At 40.7% G+C, this 20,821-nt stretch overlaps 1 protein-coding gene and 1 pseudogene across 4 annotated transcripts in view; both read left to right on the top strand.

Moving 5' to 3' along the window:
* Window positions 1-11,197: 11,197 nt before the first annotated feature.
* LOC112300930 (small ribosomal subunit protein uS5 pseudogene) lies at window positions 11,198-12,015 on the top strand (annotated as a pseudogene).
* A 5,106-nt stretch (window positions 12,016-17,121) lies between these two features.
* Window positions 17,122-20,821, top strand: part of HLTF (helicase like transcription factor) — a 64,149-nt gene continuing 60,449 nt past the window's right edge. For all 4 annotated transcript variants that reach the window (XM_024556311.4, XM_053918242.2, XM_024556310.4 and 1 more), the window contains exons 1-2: window positions 17,122-17,326; window positions 18,697-18,907. In XM_024556311.4, the coding sequence (XP_024412079.1) occupies window positions 17,307-17,326; window positions 18,697-18,907 (231 nt within the window). In that variant the 5' untranslated portion in view covers window positions 17,122-17,306. The remainder of the gene's footprint in view (window positions 17,327-18,696; window positions 18,908-20,821) is intronic.

Raw genomic sequence — 20,821 nt, 5'->3', positions numbered from 1 at the left:
TCCGCAAACTAGTGCGCACAGCCGAGTCACGTGAGCTCCAACCGGGCCAGCCGGCACCTCCTCTTCTTAAAGAGACAGCAGCAGTGCGAGGCTGGTGGTGGGAGAGCTGTCACACCCGCCCCCCGGGCGCCGCGCAGCCCCGCCCCAGCCCGCAGCTGTCTGGCCCAGGGTCCCAGCGCCTTGCACCCAGCAGCCCAGTCCTGACCCCCTCGGCGCGCTCAGCGGTTGGCTGGCGGAGGCACTGCCGTGTCCTTCCCTTAGTCTTTTGACCAGGAGAAAAGTTACCGCCTTGGTCCAGGACAGATGTTTAGGCCCTGGAATATGTTTTAACGTTTAACCATCTGCTCTCCTGTACCATTTCGCACTAACTTCAGGGGCGTCGCTCATGTTTTCCCAATAGCTATGAGCCTCTGGAGGATGGGACTGAAAAAATTGACTGCAAAAAGCTCGACTCAGTACTAAACGCACGGAAGATTTGCTCAGAAATACTTTAAATGCTAGAATGGTATAGTTGGAAAGAGCGATGCCTAGAACGCGCGTGCCAAAAATTTTGCTTGAATGAAAGAATCCGTGAACATCATCTAGTGAACTCCAGGTTTTTGACAAAAGATTAGTGTGAGCCCCCAGAGAAGTCCTAAAACTATCCTGTAATCCGTACCTTGTATCTATTCGTCACATCTTAAATTTGGGAGTTCGTGGTTGCAATCCAAATCATTCATTCATTCATTCATTCATTTATACAGATTTAAATGAAACAGGTATTTTTGGCTGCTACTCTTTCCAGTTCATCCAGAAAGTATGTATGTAAGTATAGATTGAGGGATGTTGCTTTTTGCAGACGGATGCAACTGAAAAAAAGCAACATTTCCTTCAGTCAGTTTCTAGTTCAGCCACCCTCATGAGCACTTTCTTCCAAGAATTTACAAAGTAGGTGCAATTGCATCGAAGTTAAACTCTGCCTCTATTTCCTATACCCTTCAGATGAGCAAAGTACCCCTTCTTTTCTTCTCCCAGGCAATAGGGTCTCAGGGAGACAACAGGTTCATGGAAGTCAGTGACGCGGAGATGTGGACAATCGGGTTGCTCTAGCCAGCCAGCAGAGGGCTGAAAACTCTTTAGAAGACTGCTACAGGAAACCACCAGCCTAACAGCCCATCACTCACTTGTTTTAGGTACCATATTGATGAACACCCCTTTTCCTCCACAAATATCTACCACACTGTCCTTTGTGATTAATTTTCTCCTTCAAGGCTGAAAATCAAAATTTCAGTACTAAACTAAAATTTTAAAACTAAAAGTACAATTTCATGGTAATTTCACCTTCATAAAAATGTCTGCTTTGAAGAAAGGGGTTAAGATTTGCTCAAAGCTGGGAACATCAATACCTTTTAGAGATAGCCACCTCTCCCTTACTATAAGGATCCCTACCACTGGCTCATCTAAGATTCTTAGGAAATAGACAGGCTAGCCAAGGGGAGGTGAGTGATATTCCTACTTCCCACGTTTGTCAGGAGCTGTGAGCAGGGCTGCCAACTTGCAGGGGCAGCAGTGGGTGGCACACTGTCATTTCCTTAGAGAAGGCTGTGTTAGTCTGTTATAGCAGCCATAACGAAATACCACAGACTGGGTGGCTTAAACAACAGAAATGTACTTTTCACAGTTCTAGAAACAAGAAGTCCAAGATCAATCCAAGTGTCCACAGGTCTGATTTCTCCTGTCTTCTCCCATTGGCTTGCAGATGGCCACTGTCTTAATCCATTTGGGCTGCTATAACAGGATACTACAGACTGGGCATGTTATAAACAACAGAAATTTGTTTCTCACAGATTGGAGGCTGGGAAGTCCCAGCTCAAGTTGCCAGCATAGTTGGGTGAGTGCCCTCTTCAGGACTGCAGGCTGCTGACTGCTTGCTGTGTCCTCACTCGCTGGAAACAGCTAGGGGGCTCTGTAGGGTCTCCTTTATAAAATCACTAATGCCATTCGTGAGGGCTCCACCCTCATGTCCCAATCACCCCCTAAAGGCCCACTGTCTAACACCATCATATTTGGCATTAGGTTTCCAATATGTGCCTGGCATCATTAGTCATTAGGGAAATGCCAGTCAAAACCAACATTAAAAACCACTACACATTTATTATAATGATTAACATGAAATATACTGACCACCACAAGTGCTGGTGAGGATATGGAACAACTAGTGTGGATGTCAAATGGTACAAAAATCTTTGAAACAGTCTGGAGCTCTCTTAGGAAGTTGATTATATATGTACCGTATGATCCAACCGTTCCACTTCTAGGTGTTTACCCATGAGAATGGAAGGCACATATCCTTTAAAAGACTGTACCCACATTTTCATAGCAGCTTTATGTGTAATAGTTAAAAACTGGAAACAACTCAAATATCCATCAACAGACAAATGGATAAACAAATTTTGTTTTAGCCACACAGTGAAACTACTCGGCAATAAAAAGGGACAGACTATTGGTACATGCGACATGGATAGATCTAAAAATAATTATACTGAGTGAAAGAAGCCAGACAAAAATAATACATACTATCATTTATATAAATGATTCTATTTATATAAAACTCTGGGAAATACAAACCAACCTGTATAAACGGACAACAGTGGTTGCCTCGCTCTGAGTTCAGGGCAGGAGGGTGTGGGAGAGATTACAAAGGAGCCTAAGTAAATTTTGGGGAGTGATGGATATGTTCATTATCTTGATTTTGGTAATGGGTGTATGCATGTGTACATATGTCGTAACTTATTTGTATACTTTAAATATGTGTAAATCTTTTAAGACCACAAGACATAGTATAATGGCTAAAAGACCTATCCCGAATCATATTGTCACTTAAAGGCAAAGTAAAGCTCATTGTATGAATCTTAATGACATAGCAGTTACTTCATAAGTATTTGTTAAAAATAAGAAAGAGGAATAAAGAGCTAATGTCACTTTCCTACTGAAAACATTCCAATGGCTTCCTGTGATAATCAGATTAAAACTCAAAATTCTTAGCTCGGCCAGCAAGGCCCTATACGTTCTGGCCAACCTCACTATCTCTCTCCAGACTGATTTCTATCAGCTTTTTCACTGCACCCTAGACACAGAAGTCCTCTAACTGCTCATTCTCTCCTTACAAACTTAGCACTTACTGTTTCCTGTGCGTAGAACTTGTTCCCAGATCTTCTCATGACTTGCTGCCTCCACTTTTTTCTTTTCTAATATTCCTTCTCTGACATTCCATGCAACATACTCTCCTGGTACTTTCTATCACCTCACCTACCTAACTTTTATATTTCTCATTTCATTTTTCTCATTATCTGACATGATATTATATATTTGATTGCTTTTTAGTTTTTCTCCTCTAGCAGATTAGAAGCAAATTGAGAGTAGAGACTTTGTCTTCTTCACAATTATATCCCCTCTGTCCCCTCTGTACCTAGAACACTATCTAATACATAGTAAGCGCTTGACAAATATTTGTGGAATGAATGATCTTGGACCTCGTTGAATGGAACATTTATAGTCATATAGTCACAGTTATGTAATTTCTCACAGCCTCAAATTCCATATTTCTTACCTCAGTGTGTTGTGAAGAGGATTCATTGAGATAATGTATTTAAAGCATTTAGCACAGTGCTTGGCACACGGTGGGTGACTCATGCATTCTCTTTCTGATATATTCTGATATATTAACTGTTATTTCTGCAAATTTTCTGTGACCCATGACCCTTCCCCCCATTTCAGGCACCAGGAGCTAGGGGATTAGGTACTGATTGCCCTCAGGGAAAGAATAACACAGCAGGACCATAGAATCTAATTCTTGTCTTTCAAGTTATCCCAAGAAAAAAAAATACATATTTGCAATTACAGGCTTTGTACTGTGTTTGACATGCCAATCTAATCCTAAGTATTTTAAGAGAGGATTTATCCTACAGAAAAATTACAAGGTAAAAACTGGCTAGTTCACAAAATACATTAAGTGACATTTCCTTGTTTCTGGGCCTCGATAAGTCTTAGTCAAGATAATACATAAATAAGATATCTGATTTAAAATACTCCCCTTTTGTGAAATCTTTCAAGTGAGTCTTTTCATTATAGTTATATATTTCTTAAACCAAACAAATAGACATCTCACACTAAACCAATGGTTCACAAACCTGAGTATCAGAATCTCCTGAAGAGCTTGTTAAAATACATTTTGCTGTTCCTCCCCACCAGCATTTCTGGAGACTCCACCATAGAGCTCCACCTTATGGAGCATTCCATAAGTCTATGGTGGAGTCAGAGAAATTGCAATTGTAACAAATACCCAGGTGATGTTACCTCATCTCCTGACCAAACTCCGAGAATCATTCACTGAACTATTTGACTGGATGAATCTGAAATCTTATTAAGGCCCAAGATTATTTACAGTAGTAACTAACTCATGAAATAGTTTTAAGCTTCTTTTTGTATAATATATTGTACTATCCACAATACAAGTCATTTTGACATTAGAATAAATCAATGAAGAAATCAGCATTTATTGACTTTGGAAGAGTGCCAGGGGTATTGAGCTGCTGGTCAAGAAGAACTGCATTCTAATCCCAGCTTCACAGCTAACTGTGATCTTAGTGCCAACATTCAAACTCCCTAGACCGGAGTTTCCACATCTGCAGACCAAGGGGAGTGAGCAAGATGATCTCCAAGGTGTCATCTGTCTCTAAAAGTACCTGATGCTTCTTTGATACTACCTCAGTGAAGGGGGAGAATGGGAAACAGAGCTTGCTCCTTAGTTGGTGACAGAGATACATACCTACAGAAAAAGATACCAGCTCAAGTTCAAGGGAAATCCAAAATAAGCTGCTTCAAAATTCCATCCTGGCATTATGATGTTAGGAAAACAACCTCTTCACTCAGGCTCAGGCTAAGGGAATTTGAAACTGTTCTATAATATTAATTATAATAGTCATATTAACAGAAGAAACCTCTCCTTCCTTTTCTTTCTTTTTCCTTCCTTCTTTTCTTTCTTCCTTCCTTTCCTCTTTTCCTTTCCTTTCTTTCCCTTCCTTTCCTTTCTTTTCTTTTTCTTTCACTTTTTGATAAATATTTACTGAGACCTTGGTAATGTAACTGTGGAAAATTGTAACAGTGGGAAATTGTTTCCCATTCCACCATTCTTTTGACTTTGTTTCTGTAAGTGCTGATTGTGACTATGTTGCTTGTAAATGAACAGCATGTTTGTTCCCAGGAACTAATTTCAAAAGATACAGATCCTGACCTTCAAGCATCCCAGCTCTGGGGGATTTGCTGACCTTCAACCGTGGAGCCAGGTTGACATGAAGCCAGAATGACTTGAAGCCAGGATGACTAAACCAGGATGATACACAGCAGACCATCACTTGCCTTATCGGAATGGACTGTGCTTGTCTGCACGTAGAGAACTTTGCAACCCCCTTCTTTGATCTCTTTGTTCTGTTCCCCTTTCCCTCCTTATAAAAACCTCTGCCTCCACTGAGATTTGGGGATGGGCTTTGTGTTATGAGTCCTCCATCTTCCAGATAGCAGGCATCTGCAAATAAACCACTTTCCTTTACATCAGCACTTATAATCTCTTGAGTATTGGATTTCATAGCAGCAGGCAGATGGACCTGCTTTTGGTTACAGTAAGGTAGACGGAAATGCCTTGAGTAAAATCAGGTCTAAGAGCCCAAGACCAAACCACATCAGCTGAACAAGATACTTTACCTCACCAAGCCTACTTTTATTCACTTGCAATACTGTTACTATGAGCCTCATGTGCAACAATACACATAACTTTTAGTGAAGGCCCTGCCACATAGTGAGAAAATACATGTTATATCCCTGAATCTCTCCAGAGGACTCAGTGTTATGTGGTGCTAGAAATCTGAGTAATTTAAGGATGAAAAATGGTCAGAAATGTAGGCCTTGGAGATGAGATTAGAGAACGAAGGAGGGGTGAGAATGGATCTGAACATTAATGGAGGGAACATAGATTCACTGTTTTGGGATTAGGAAGTAGAATAGCATGATTAAGAGTTTGTGCTCTTGGAGACAGACCACCTGGATTTGAACCTTGGCTCTGCAATTAACTAGGCATGTTGTGTGATGGTCAGCAAATTATTTAACCATTCTGTATCTCCATTTCCTCGTTGTAAAGTGGAAATAATGATAGCTTCTAACTTCTTATTTTGAAGATTAAATGAGCTAAAACCTGTTAAGGATAAGACATGCCTGACACATTATAAGAGCTTAGTAAGTAAAAGCTACTGTTACCATTTTTCAGTTCAATTCCCTGGTCACTCCAGTGAGGCTCTTGTTCCTGGGAATACTCAGTGGCATATAGGGGCTATTATTGTCTCAAGTGGGAGCTGCATAAAGCATGTTCCTAGAAGTGTTTCCCTGAGGACTTCTGCTTTTCTCCTATGAAGTTAATACTTATAAAGCTTAGATCAGATTCCTTTGAAATTCCCAAATTTTGCTGTACATTAGAATCACTGGGGAGCCTTTAAATGAACTGATGCCCACATCGCACCCCTAATCAGTGAAATTAGTGTCGAGAAACAGGAGCCAGGCATCAGCATCTTTTAAGGGTTCTAATATGCAAGAAATTTTGGTAACCATTGGCTTAACAGATTCCTTTTTCTTCAGTGTTGAGAGTGCTGAATAAATCGAAGCCTTTACCCGGGACATTATTTCATTTTTTTAAAGTAAAGTGTATAAAACTATGAAGGCAACAGGGCTGTCCTAAACTGACTAACATGCTCCTGAGATAGTTAATTGTGACCTCTGGTGCTATGATGAGAACCTAAAATAACCAGATTTTCTTGCAGTAATGCTTTTTAAAATTTTTTAGTTGATTGATTTGAGAGGCTTTGATTTGTTGTTCCACTTATTTATGCATTCATTGGTTGATTCTTGCGGGGGATCAAACCCACACAACCTTGGTGTATCCAGATGATGTTCTAACTAACTGAGCTACCAGGCCAGGGCTTTGGGAATGATCTTAACACAGGGAAAAACTGTCAATGGCCACTCTCCTCCACCCCATGCTCTTCCACCACATATTATCTACAAAGGGCAAATGAGGACTAGAGAGGAAGCTGACCAAGATCACGAAAGAGTTGTTAGCAGCTGTAGAACTGAAACTTGACTGGTCTTCCAACTTCCCCTTCCTCTCCAGGACACCCTCCCCCAGATGGCTTCATCTTCTCAACTTCCCAGTTGAGAGCCAGTGAGCACCACCAGTGTGCATCAGTAGCTTCCAGGTTTTATTTCTAGCTCCTAACCATGACCTTGATTCCTGCAACTACCAAACACAGTCATATAACTGTCCTGAGCCAGAAGGACCTAGAGAGGAGTGACCTCTCTCTTCTATGCCCACAGTTTTGATTTCTTCTGTGTGGTAGAAGGCAAAGGTTGAACTCCTAGCTACGGAGGTCTGACCCACAGAGCTTTCTGGTTAAGGATAACTATCTCCATTTTACAAATAAAGAGAATAAGGCCCAATAAAATGTATTGCCTAGCCCATCGTGACATACTCCTTCTCTGTCCTGAATCCAAGGGGCTTCATGTCAAGTGGGCAAACTGAGGCCCAAGCACAGAACTGTCTTCTCCAGGCAAGCTTCTGAAAGGCCTGGGCTAACCTGCAGCACCAGCACTAATGGGGCACTACGGTGTGACATTCTCAATATGAGTTAACAATGGATGATACCAGAGTACAAGGAAAACATATTCATGCAGCCAGAGGGCAGGTAGGTGGCTCTGTTGCTCCTCCCTCTGCCTCTTAATCGAGGCCCTATCTGAATTTCCTGTACTACAGGACTCATTTCTTCCAGCACACAACCTGGAAAGGGCTAACAACCAAACTGACAAAACCAAGTGGGTAAAAGAGTTTGTGTTTCAATAGCTGTTAGGTGGGAGCATATGGGTGGCTCAGGTTTTCCTAGAGTGATTGACATCCATGTTGAAACCTGAAGGACCTATAGACAAGGAGTAGGCTAAGGCCAAGGTCCCTGGTAGGGGTATCATCCACAAGCCTAGAGAACAGAGCAGAATTAATCTATAGAACTTTACCATTTTGTGGGGAGAGAGGTCAGCATAAGGGGAAAGAGTACCACCTAAAGCAGGATTGAATAACATATGATGGGGGACTGAAATGTTGGAAAAATTTTAGTTTCAGGTGATAGCTAATAAGCTTAGTAATCAATGTTCGTGAAAAGCTATTGTTTCAGAAACTGAAGTTGTGACCCAGCTTGGCTCCACATAAGCAGTTCCACCTTTGTGCCTCAGGAGAACTGCAAGCAATCAAGATGGTATCAGCCATTGTACTCAGGGGTGAGACATCAGCGGCCCAGGGCACAGATAAAGAGCACCCCTAGGGCACAGATGAAAGAATGCTGCAGCTTTTATCTGATGAACTTTTTCCCTGAATTCCAAACCCCTTACCTACACTTTTCTTCTCCTTATAAAGAGGGTCAGTTTAAAATGGAATTTAAGACAGTCTGCTAGGATATAAACCCACCCTCTTCTCAGGTCGCCAATTATCTGAATAAAACGCCCATAAAGACTCAATTCCTGTCTCTGCTCACTGGGTCTGGTAGGTGAAAGGCAGCACTAATGCCTGCTTTTCTGGTTCCACACAGACATTATCCTCAGGGCAATGTGTAGACTATAGAGCTTTAGGCAGTGGCATTACCTGCTCTGAACTGGACTTTAGAAAAATTTGCATTCATTGAGCAGGCTGATTGAAGGGGTTGGAGTCAGGAATTCTTGGGAAGAAATAATAGCAGCCTGGGCTAGAGTAGAAGCAGTGGAGATGCATAGAAGACGATATTATGGCAATGAGGTATATTTACGAGATGGGCTGGGAAAAGAATGGTTACTTATTGTATGGGAGATGCTGAATTACTTTAGGATGACCTGGGGTATGGTGGTGCCATTCTCTTGATAGGGAAATTTACACACATGTATCTAAACATTCTTATACAATGATGTTCTTATTTATAAATTGTCTCATTCTAAAAGTAAGTGGAAGGAGATACCTAGCCATTTATACAGCCTGTGCATGAGGGCTCATAATTTGCAACATACTGATAGACGAACATTCACACAAATGCATGCGTTAGGCTGGGAAGGGCTTGAAGAGTCAAACTAGGTCACTGCTCTGGGATCTAAGCTCCTCCCCCCTCTACTTACACTCGTGGGGTGTGTTCCTTCTCACTGTGTGCTCTTGAGTAGTAATTTAACTTTGATTGGTTTAGTTTCTGAAAGGCAACTGCTTAGGCAGTAAATTTATTATGAAGATGTGACATTTAAGAATGACCCTTAAATACTAAAGAATTTTTGGTGTGTCTGTCCATGGGTGATGGCACCTGCAGATAAGAGATGCCTCCTAAGTAGAGACAAACTCAGCATAACAATTTAAAGAGAAGCAGGGAGAAAGGTTAAAGCTTGCTGTGATGGCCTCTTTTAGTTTTGTTTTGGATTTTTGTTTGTTTTACATTTTAGTTTTAGTTTGGGGCAGAGACAATATCCATTAAGGAAGATTTTTATTCTAAGAGACTCCTGGGATGGATGGTGGGTAGCAGGACAACCCCTTGGCTAATTAACCTTAATAAAAAGCATATAGAGCTTTAGTGTTCAGGAAATATTTATCCTTTTGTTATTTTTGTAGGCCACTTCAGCTTCTGTATTGAATTCTATAGTCTTTCTGGATTTAGTTGAAAGAGATTTTCATTTGTTTGTTTTATAGTCTCTCATTAGACATGTTTTTACCCAAAATAAACACTCCATTATGTTTTGAATGGTCTTCATCTCTGTGTCTTGGTTTTCCCCCCAGCTTTAAAGACTCCCTAGAAACACACCCATTGAAATCCACTCATCATTCTGCTCCTGCTTAGCTGCTCTCTAATCCATGAAGCCTCTGAATACCTTTTTCCTAGTTCCCAGAACACAATATTTTTATCTCCATTGCCCACTCTGTTAATGTCCCTTGCAGTTTAGTGATTATTATCCTTTTGCATACCTTACTGCTGCATGAACCATGCAAAACATGCATTATTTCCTTTTTTTATATTGAAAGACCATGTATTACTCATCTTTTATATGTACTTAATGGCCACATGCTAGTCATTTTTGTTTGTATGCGTATATACAATGTTTGGCACATACACCTCTGTAATTCCAACCTGAGGCCAGGATCCCCTGGCAAAGGTAATAATATTCATTCATCTACTTTCCTTATAAAAAGTTAAACATTTTCCTTCAATTATGATGTATTGGTTTAATAATGATTTTTTAAAAGATTTTATTTATTTATTTTTAGAGAGAAGGAAGGGAGAGAGAGAGGGGGGGAGAAATACCCATGTGAAAGAGAGCCATTGATCCATTGCCTCTCACATGTGCCCTGACCAGGGACCAAACCGGCACCCGAGGCATGTGCCCTGACAGGGAATGAAACTGGTGACACTTCGCTTTGTGGGACGATGCCTAACCAACTGACTCACACGGGACAGGGTGGTTTAACAAAGCTTTTAAACGTTATTTTCAAGACATAATATTTCAAGTTTATTAAAACTAATTAGAAACTTGGTTAAAAACCTGAATAAGTTAATTGAGTCTTAGACACTCTTTCAATAACAAAGGTGCCCTTGAGAAAAAGTTGAGAATGATTCTCTTTGGAACTTAGTAAAAAAATTTTAAATATATATGCCAGTTATTGCTGCATCTTTCCTAAATCCAATTTTCTTTTATATAAATAGTAATTGTTAAACAAATATATGGTGATTTATCTCTTACCAGAAGAATCTGAATGAGTCTGTCTTAGAAAACCAGGCAGCTGTGTTCCTTATCTTTTTAAAAAATATTAGCTTCTGCTCTGACTAGTGTGGCTTAGTTGGTTGGGCATCATTCCCCAAAGCAAGAGGTTGCTGGTTCAATTCCATTGAGGGCACATGCCTGAGTTGCGGGTTCAGTCCCCAGTCAGAGTACATACAAAAGGCAACTGATGATGTTTCTCTCTCACGTAGATGTTTCTTTCCCTCTCTTTCTCCCTTCCTTTCCTTCTCTCTAAAAATAAATAAATAAGTTATATTGGCTTCTTTTCTGAAGAAATACCAAAAGGCAGGTGATGCCAGTGCTGTGGGAGGGCCCATGGGTCCCCAGAGTCTCTGGAACAGGAGGCCGCAGTGGATTCCATGGAGGATTTGGCATCGGTATTCAGGGCTGAGGTCGTGGGCAAGGTTGAGGTCAAGACCGGGGCCAGGCAAAGTTTGTGGAGACAAGGCTAAGGACAAGGAGTGGGTCTCCATCACCAAGCTGGGCCTCCTGGTCAAGGAAATGAAGATCAACTCCCTGGAGGAGATCTATGTCTTCTCCCTGACCATCAAGGAATCTGAGATCAATGACTTTCTTGGGGGCATTTCTTAAGGATGAGGTTTTGAAGATTATGCCCATGCAAAAGCAGACACGTGTTGGGCAGAGGACCCAGTTCAAGGCATTTGTTACCATTGGGGACTACAATGGACATGTTGATCTGGGAGTTAATTGCTCAAAGGAAGTAGCCATTGCCATCCATGGGACCAGTCATCCTGGCCAAGCTCTTTATTATCCCTCTGTGTGAGGCTCCTGGGGGTACAAGGTCGGCAAGACCCACACCATCCCTTGCAAAGGTGACTGGCCACTGTGGCTCTGTGCTGGTGTGCCTCATCCCCGCCCCCAGGGGCACTGACATGGTCTCAGCCCCTGTGCCCAAGAAGATGCTGCTGATGGCCAGTATCGATGACCATTACATGTCGGCCAGGGGCTGCACTGCCACCCTGGGCAACTTTGCCAAGGTCACCTTTGATGCCATCTTCAAGACCTACAGGTCGCATCCCTGACCTCTGGGAAGAGACTGTGTTCACCAAGTCTCCCTGTCAGGAACTCACTGACCATCTTGTAAAGACCCACGCCGGGGTTTCTGTGCAGAGGACCCAGGCTCCAGCTGCAGCCACCCCATAATTTTATATCAGAAAAACAAATTAAACCTGTTAAAAATAATTAAAAATAAATATTAAATTTATGAGTAAAAATATATGTCTTATCCTTTGAATTATTTTTCTTTTTCACAAATTTATAATGTAGCCCACTAATGATGTTTCCCAACAAGCTCAATTTTCTGAATATTTACAACTAGCTTTGTTGACTTTAATGTGTTAACCTAGGTCATCAATGCTTTAGAGTTCATCTGGGAGTATGTTTTACCTTACTTCTCTTAGACCCAACACTTCACCAAAAAATATTTGGGAAATGAGAATTTTATTTTTAAATATTACAAAATTAACAATTTAAACAGGTTATTAATATATTCTGACCCCCAAACTACCATCTGTTTATGAACTTGAGTTTTTTGATATTTTTAATTCTATTAGACCAAGAGATAAATTTCCTCTAAAACTCTATTTGAAAGCTTTTTTCTTCAAATTTGAGAAATATGTTTCATGGTTTTGTAGTCTTTTTAACTTTCTAAAGGACTATTTGAAATGGCACGTTAAACCTTAGTTTTAGGGTTAGCATAGGTATAGTTGTAGAATGTGTTAGTTTGGTGAATTGTGATAGTGACTAAAAACTGATTTGCTAATACAGTACAGTTTCCCACATGAAAAAAGTATTTTTGATAATATCACAAGTGCATTTAGAGTTAAAGCCTTGACTTTTTACTTTTCTAGCCATATGGGAGGCAGAAAAATATTTACCAATCCTTGCATATTTATTAAAATAAAAAGAACTTTGGCCATGGTCATGTCAAGAGCCCTAAATAATTCCATGGCCCAGAGTGGCACTTGCCGGAAGCTGGGAAAATATCCTGGGCAGGGAGCAAAGGAGGGGCCAGATCCCAGGCAGTCCTGAGGCTTCAGCAACTCCCTTCTTCTGCCACATAGGAGCACTGAGTGTGCCAAGTCCTGAAGCAGGAGGAAACGATTATCTCCTGGGAAAGGCCTGTGTAATCTGGAACACCACAGATTTCTTGGAGTGGGAGCTGGGCTCCAAGTGTCTCATGGTTCTTGATGAAACAGTTCAGTCTGTTTCAAGGACATGTACCTAGGGAAATGACTGGCTTTGGATACAGTGTTATTCTGGAATGTAGGACTAACCCTGCTGGTGATCACCAGGAAATGTTTCAGTCAGCTATACTCCTTGTTAAGTGCTAGAGGACTCATTAGATAATAACCTTACTACAACAATAATAAGAGTGATAATAAGAGGATTTATTGATTGCTTGTGTCAAACCAGGCACTTACTAGTCATTATATTAAAGAAGAATTTTATCTGGCATTTATTTTACATTACTTCCTCTGCCCTGTCAGTTGTGGCTGTACCCAGGAATCTGCTCTTGAATAAGTAGGGGTCCTGATTAAGTGTAAGAAAATTCAATTGTAAATAACTAAGTCACAAAAGATTTTATTTTCTGTGATTTTATTTTTTATTTTATTGTCATTTCCTTTGCCTCGTCTTCTTTGATTATTTTTAAAAATGGTTCTGAAATGTTATACCAATGTCGATTGCCTGATTTTGATGATTGCACTGTGATTATGGTGTTAAAATGAATGAGGTAAGAAATGAAGGAACTTTTGCAACTTTTCTGAAGTCTAAAGTTAATTAAGAACAAAGGTGAAAAACGTCATACTTTCTTTACAACAAGTTATGTATTTTATTATTTTCTTTTAGCAAAAATTATGATATGTTCAATATAGATAACATTTTCATACGTACAAGCAAAAAGAAGAGAATGAAAATTCCTAATTCAGCCAGCTAGAGGTATCTGCTATAAATATCTAGTCTGAGTTACTGAGATGTATGTGATGTACAGCATGTATTAATTTCCGTGATTCTGTTTGCAAAGATAGGACTTTATATTTATCGAACTTAATTTGTTTTAAACCTTCAGTTTGCCTAATGGGAGGAACGATATAGCCACTTTCAGGTACTTTAGTCCTTTTTAAGATTTAAAGTTAATTAAATTCAGGTTTCAAATTGTCTCCTTTTCCTTACCCTTTAGGGGGCTTCAGTTCATCTTTGAGGCAACAGTCCTTGCTTCTCCTCACTAGAACCGTGAACTACTGAAAGCCTCTAGCCTTCATAGTGCTGGAGACCCACTGGGAACTTTCTTAAGATTGAAAGGCTACCCTTGGATCCCTTAACAGAGCCACCTCAGTAGCCTTTACTCCTTTTCTGCCCTGGCACATTTCTGGTCTCCGAAGCTCTCTATGTAAGATTTGCAGAATTTTGAGGCAACTCTATGGCAAACAAGGCACAGCTTCCTTTTTTATGGGATCTCCAGAAACTTTGCTAGGCTATCGTCCCTCCTGTGTGGCTCTTGGCTCAAAGCTTTGGCATTCCTGGCCCTTTCCCAAAGACCCACCTGAGAGATTTACTCTGTGAAAATTCTCCTCCTTCATTTAGCTTTGTCTCTACCTCCTTTGGAATGAAGGAAACAGACAAGCTCTTACAGCATATATTCTTCCAGAATCTATTCGTTATGACATAAACTGGGAGGTTTTTTGGTATTGAAGGCAGACTTTTGGAAATTCAGATTCTTAAACATTTTTGCCTTTTTGTTTTGTTTGCATTTTTTGCTAAGGGCTTGAAAATTCTATTTTGTTAACTAAGTATAAAAGAACATTTTTTTGAGACAACTGTGAACATTTGATTATGATCTAGTTATTAGAAGACACCAACAATTGATTTAATTTTGTTGGGTGTGAAAATGGCCTTATGGTTACATATGAAAATAGTCATAATTTTTGGAGGAGTTAGTGAAGGCCGTAATAGGCAGGGTGGGTTGGGAAGTGGCAGGAATGGGAGCTAGGGGACAGATTATTAAAAGGCATACATACCATTCTTTGATTTCATGTTCACAGAGTCAAACAGAGAAGTGACATGATTAATTTGCGTGCAATGGGAGATGATGAGAAAGAGTGTTTGGGACTGGCAGGCGGGTGGCTGGAAGAATATTTTACTCCTTCCCCACCGTCAGCACCCACACAGAAATCCATCAGTAAACCCCCTTGGTTCTGTTAGTCCATCACCTCCCCATTCCAGCCCACCGGCATCTCTTACCTGGACACAATTGTTGCCTAATTATCAACTCATTAGCTAATGACCTAATAAACAGTCTTTCTGCTTTTGTTCTTCTCCCCTATAATCCGTTCTCCACAGAGCTGTCAGACTGACTTGTTAAAAGCTTAATTCAGATTGTCGTTCTCCTGCTTAAAAGATTCGATGGCTTTCTATTGCATTTAAAATGAAATACAAACACTGCCATAGACCATGCATTTGTACGTAGTCTGGCCATTATCTCCCTCAGGTCCTCTTGGTGCCACTTTCCTCCTTACACACCAGTCCCACACACGTGTCACTCTCTAGTTCCCATTGTTCTTTTCAGTCACGAATGTTCATTTTTAAAAATACATTATCTAGTGTGATAGTTCTGCTTAACATTTTAATCAAGCTAGTACAAACGGCACTTCATTTTAAAATAAAAAAGAATGATTCAGTGAAAAAGAGTGTTTAAGTTTAACAGCTAGATCTGAGATGTAAAATAGTGATGAGATGGACAAAAATTTGACTTTAAATAGAAAAAATTTACATCATTCAATCTGGATTCTTTTATGACAGGACAGTCATTACACAGAGGTCTCAGGTCCTGTAATTTCACATTTGGAATTTTATCTTGCAGTCTAACGAGCATGGCTTCCTCACTAATTTTACACAAAAACATTCTCAATATGGGTATTTTCTGGCATATTTTTCAAAAACTTACACGGAATCAGGCACATCAGAAATTGAACTATATTGCCATTTACCTCATAGTACTTCTAGAGGAAAGTAAAATAATTAAAATAATTTGAAATGTCACTGTCTTCATCTTCCTTCTGTTTGATGAAATGAAATAATAAATTGCTGCAAATGTCATTCCTCATTCTGTTGGTGGTTCATGTTTACAGATCACGATGGTTTAAGATAATGGACAAATGTCTCTTGAAAAACCGTTTCCTAGACCACCTCTCATACCGTGCTGAGGGAAGTGTAAAATGGATCATCACTCCGTGAAGGGCACGTGTCAATAGTGATCACATTCGTAAATACATTTCCTTTTTGATCCTGCAGCTCTCGACAGTTAACCCCCTGCCCTAGTGCAGAGCAACGCCGCCACCAGCTGCCACCCCTCGCGCTGCCGCTGCACCGGGTGAAAGGCCTGCTGAATCGGGGCCACCGAGGCTCCGAGACCAGCCCCGCCAACCCAGCCAAAGCCCGCAGTTCTGAGTCTCACGCTCTCGCAGGCCGGCCGGAGCGCGTCCTGGAGTGTCCCCCCAAGTTTCCCGAGGAAAACAAGCTTCCTCCCGCCCAGCCGGGGCAGCTTCGAGCTTGAGGGGAAGCTGCGCCCGCCACTTTCAGCGATCACCAAGTCGGTTGTGCTGTCAACGCATTTTATGGCTTTCCTCTGCTAGAAATGAAAATTTTCCTTTAAAAAAAGAGATGGGGGGGAACTCCAAAAGTCCAAATTCCAGTGAAGCTCTTCCGAACGCAGTGTGTCTCATAGAGTAGCCCGCGGTGTTTAAAATTAGTATTTTGAAGGCATATACACGGGGTTAACTGCAGGAAAAGAAATTATCTCGCTGGTCACTGTGCCGCTGGTATATCGCGGAGTTTATTCAGTGGAAGACCCTATTACTGGTAACATTAGATGGGAGAAAATTAGAGGCAGGATGAGGCGGGGCCTGAAGAATGGGGCTAAAGCTTAGGGCTTTGGGTAAAACAGTCGAAAGGAGAGTTGTTTTCCCCCTTTAAGGTAGAGAATCACACAGAAAGAGGGAGCACAACACTCGAGGTTGGTAAGGGTGAGTGTCTTTCCCGCGCCTCCGCCTTAGGGGCGGGGAAGAACCCGGATGAAACCACCCCCTCAGCTGCAACCCCGCCCATAGCCTTTGAATCTCTGAGAGGGGCGGAGTTGCCCTCCCTTCCGTACGCTGATTGGTTCATGATACGCTGATTGGTTCATGATTGGTTTGTGATTGGGCGTTCCGGTGCCAGTCCCAAGCGTCAGCGGTTTCTCAAATTGTTGCTAGGAGGAGACGGCGTCGACGTCTAATTACAGGCGCGGCGTCTTATCTGGTGGTAGTGCGTTCTTCCTCTGGCGCTCTGAAAGTGCTACCAGATTCTCAGCTGCAGGCCCTGGAAGGAGGCGTATACAGGCGGCTCGAGAACGATCCCGGGGGCCCTAGCCTTACCCTCGACACCCACCTAGAGCTATGTCCTGGATGTTCAAGAGGTGAACGGGGTGGAAGGGGTGTGGCGCAGGGGGATAACGGCCTGGGGGGTGTCCCCAAATGAACCTGACCTTCCGCGCGTTCCTTTCGCTTTTCCCGTGCGATTTCTGCAGCATATACTCGTTTTGCTGGTGGCTCCTATATCCGTGGTAGAAATAAATGTATACTCTTGGTTGGCGAGGGGAGGCTCCTCAGGCAGTCTATTGCCCGGGCCTTGGACAAATCTCTGTCAAGTGCTGTCGGAAGGGCCTGGGGCTCAAAGCTATAGTCCTTAGCCGGGATCGCGACCTGTGCTTTATCAGCAAAACAGCCAGTAGATACTGTGCATTAGGCATTGTGCTCGGAATAAAAGGCCAAGTAAGACAGTCCTTGACCCTAAGTAGCGCACAGTTTCTGTGCAAGCAGAGACGTGCAAATACTGTATTTGCCGAGAAGCCAAAAGAGGAATGTGCAACCTACACGGGAAACGCGCAAGCGAGATACCTATTTGTTCGTAGGAGAATAGATCGTTCTGGAAGCCCCCCGGCGGACTTGCCTTTTTTTTCAGTTTCCAAATTGGTTTACTCGAGCCTTCCTGAAATAGTTAAACGTAAAGGGATTGAGAATACCCTTAAACCAACGGGAGTGGGAGGCTTTAGGTCAATCTCCCTTGATACCATCGTTGGGATACCTGAATAAAATAAGGGTTCTGTTTGGAACGAATTAAAGTAATGGATGCTGGATGCATTATCGGTAAAGATAAAACTTCACATATAAAAGTAATAATAGTTCTATATTTGCAAGTCTCTTCTAGCTCAATCTCCATTGAAATTTTGGGATATAATTAAAGTTACAAATATCACTTTTCAGTTTAAGTAGATGGTCACTAGAAGAGAGATTTTTGAATGCTTTTTGGGGTTTTGATTTTTTAAATAAAATTTAAAAATGATTCTATGTATTTATTTTTAGAAGGGAAGGGGAGGGGAAGAGGAACATCAATGTGTCGTTCCTCTTGCGGCCCCCCCACTGGGGGAACCTGTGTGCAACCCAAGCCTGTTCCTGACTGGGAATTAAACCAGTGACCCTATGGTTCGCAGGCCAGCACTCAGTCCACTGAGCCACACCAGCCCAGGGCGGAGTTGTGGGGTGGGGGTTCATCTTGAATACTCTGTGGGCGGAAGAGGCATTATGGAATAGTGTTCCTCAAAACCTCCCCTACTCACTCCAATTCTACTTTAACTAGAGTAAACACCCTCTTAATCTTACATAGCAGTTGCCACGTCAGATTTGATTGGTTGAAATAAAGTGTGAGAAAACAATTGGCCTCTAAATACGGTATGGTTTTTGAGATATACTTGCCTAAATTTTCTTTCCTTTTTATTAATTTTTTTAGAGATCCTGTTTGGAAGTATTTGCAGACCGTTCAGTATGGAGGAGTCCATGGAAATTTTCCACGCCTCTCATATCCAACTTTCTTTCCTCGTTTTGAATTCCATGATATCATCCCTCCAGATGATTTCCTAACTAGCGATGAAGAACTAGATTCAGTTTTATTTGGAACTTTGAGAGGTCATGTAGTTGGACTACGCTATTACACAGGAGTTGTGAGTATAACATTAGATTTTGAGTTACCATATGATGTATTTATGGTATTAACCTAGAAAATAAGAATTAGAAGGTGATATGTGCATTTAGGTTTTTTTTTTTTACTTTAAGTAATGAAATATATCCGGGCAAGAGATAAATATCTAACGACTAATATTCTTTTACATTTATATCATACTTATGATAGGCAAAACACTTTTCCTATATGGTCTCATTTGATTGCTACAGTGACTCTCAGGTACATAGGGCATCTGTTATCCCCTTTCTATAACTGAAGAACTGTAGTTCAAGAGGTTAAATGATTTGCCCAAAAAATACAGATACTGTGCCAAATGACTTCTAAGTCAGTACATTGCTTTCTCCCCTTCTGCCCCTCAGCACATTTCTACACTTTAATATTTTTAATTTTGGAAGATCAACTCTTACTGACTAGCTAAAGGAATCGCCTATTATTAGGCCCATCATTCCTTTTGTAGTAAGACTCTGTCTCCCAGTTTTTCTTCCTGTATGTATCTTTATCTCCATTCTTTGCAGTGTGTGTGTGCGTGTGTGTGAGTGTGAAAGAGACAGAGAGAGAATGTGTGACTTTCTCTGGTCAGTAGTTGTCTTTGTTATGGTTGTCTAGACTGTCTCTGTATTATCTGGATGATATACTTCTAGTTTTATTTTAAATTGATTTTGAAATATTTTAAACGTGCATACAAGTAAAATAATACAATAAACTCCATATACCTATGATTCAGATTCAGTAGTTAACAAGTTTTTTGCACATTTGCTCAATCCCTTTCTTTTTCATTTGTCCTTTTATAATAAAGAACCTATCACTTTATACTTACAAAATTAATAATTTTTATTATATCTAATAACTAATCCATACTCAGTTTTCTTGATGTTTAAAATGGATTTTTATAGTTCATTTTTTTCAAATCAGAATCAAAACAAAATTCATATATTATCTTTGGTTGTTATGTCTTAAGTCACCCCCCTCCTCACCTTTGTTTCATGTCATTGATTTGTTGAATAAATTACATATGTTCTATGGAAAGTTCTAGATTTGTTAGTTTTTCTATTCCCCCATATATTTCTTACTTTGAAGTTTCTCAGATCGTTTTTTGGTCGAGATTCCTTGGGAAAGAATTTGATGCTCTGGATTTGTCTTTCATTCTCCCATTTTATTTTCTTTTAAGTATATTTTATTGATTATGCTATTACAGTTGTCCCAGTATTTTTCTCCCCTTTACCCGCCCTCTGCCCTGCACAGCCCCCCTCACCCTCCAGCATTCCCCTCCCCTTAGTTCATGTCCATGGGTTGTACATATAAGTTCTTTGGCTTCTCTATTTCCTATACTATTCTTAACCTACCCTTGTCTATTTTATGCCTACCAATTATGCTTGTTGTTCCCTGTACCCTTACCCTCCCATGGTCCCCCCCCATCCATTGATAACCCTGCATGTGATCTTCATTTCTGTAATTCTGTTCTAGTTGTTCACTTTGTTTTTGTTTTTTGTTTTTTAGGTTCAGTTGTTGATAGTTATATTGGAACTTCTAATATCACTTTGTGATTGGAAATGTGTTACCTAGGAGATTCCTTACAAAGGAACAATAGTTCTGAGTTTTTGTGTGCTCTTAATTGTGATGTTTACACTAGTGATGTGTGGCTGAATATAAAAAATCCTTGACCCATATTTTCTCTCCATGATATCTTGATGTTGTAGAAAAAGTTGCTGGTAAGAATTCTCATCCTTTTTTTCCCCATATAAGTGAATTGAAATTTTTTGCCTGGCTAAGTAAAAGATATTTTTTCTTATCTTGAAAGTCCAATAGTTTTATTAAGTTTATTAATAGTTTTTATTGTCTGTGTTATATATTAAGGTATATATCTTAGTGCTGACTGTTTTATAACATCATTTTC

Source organism: Desmodus rotundus, chromosome 2, assembly GCF_022682495.2.
Source record: "Desmodus rotundus isolate HL8 chromosome 2, HLdesRot8A.1, whole genome shotgun sequence".
NCBI classification, from domain to species: Eukaryota; Metazoa; Chordata; class Mammalia; order Chiroptera; family Phyllostomidae; genus Desmodus; species Desmodus rotundus.
Note: the sequence above shows the minus strand (reverse complement) of the source record. Positions and strands in the feature narration are given on the sequence as shown.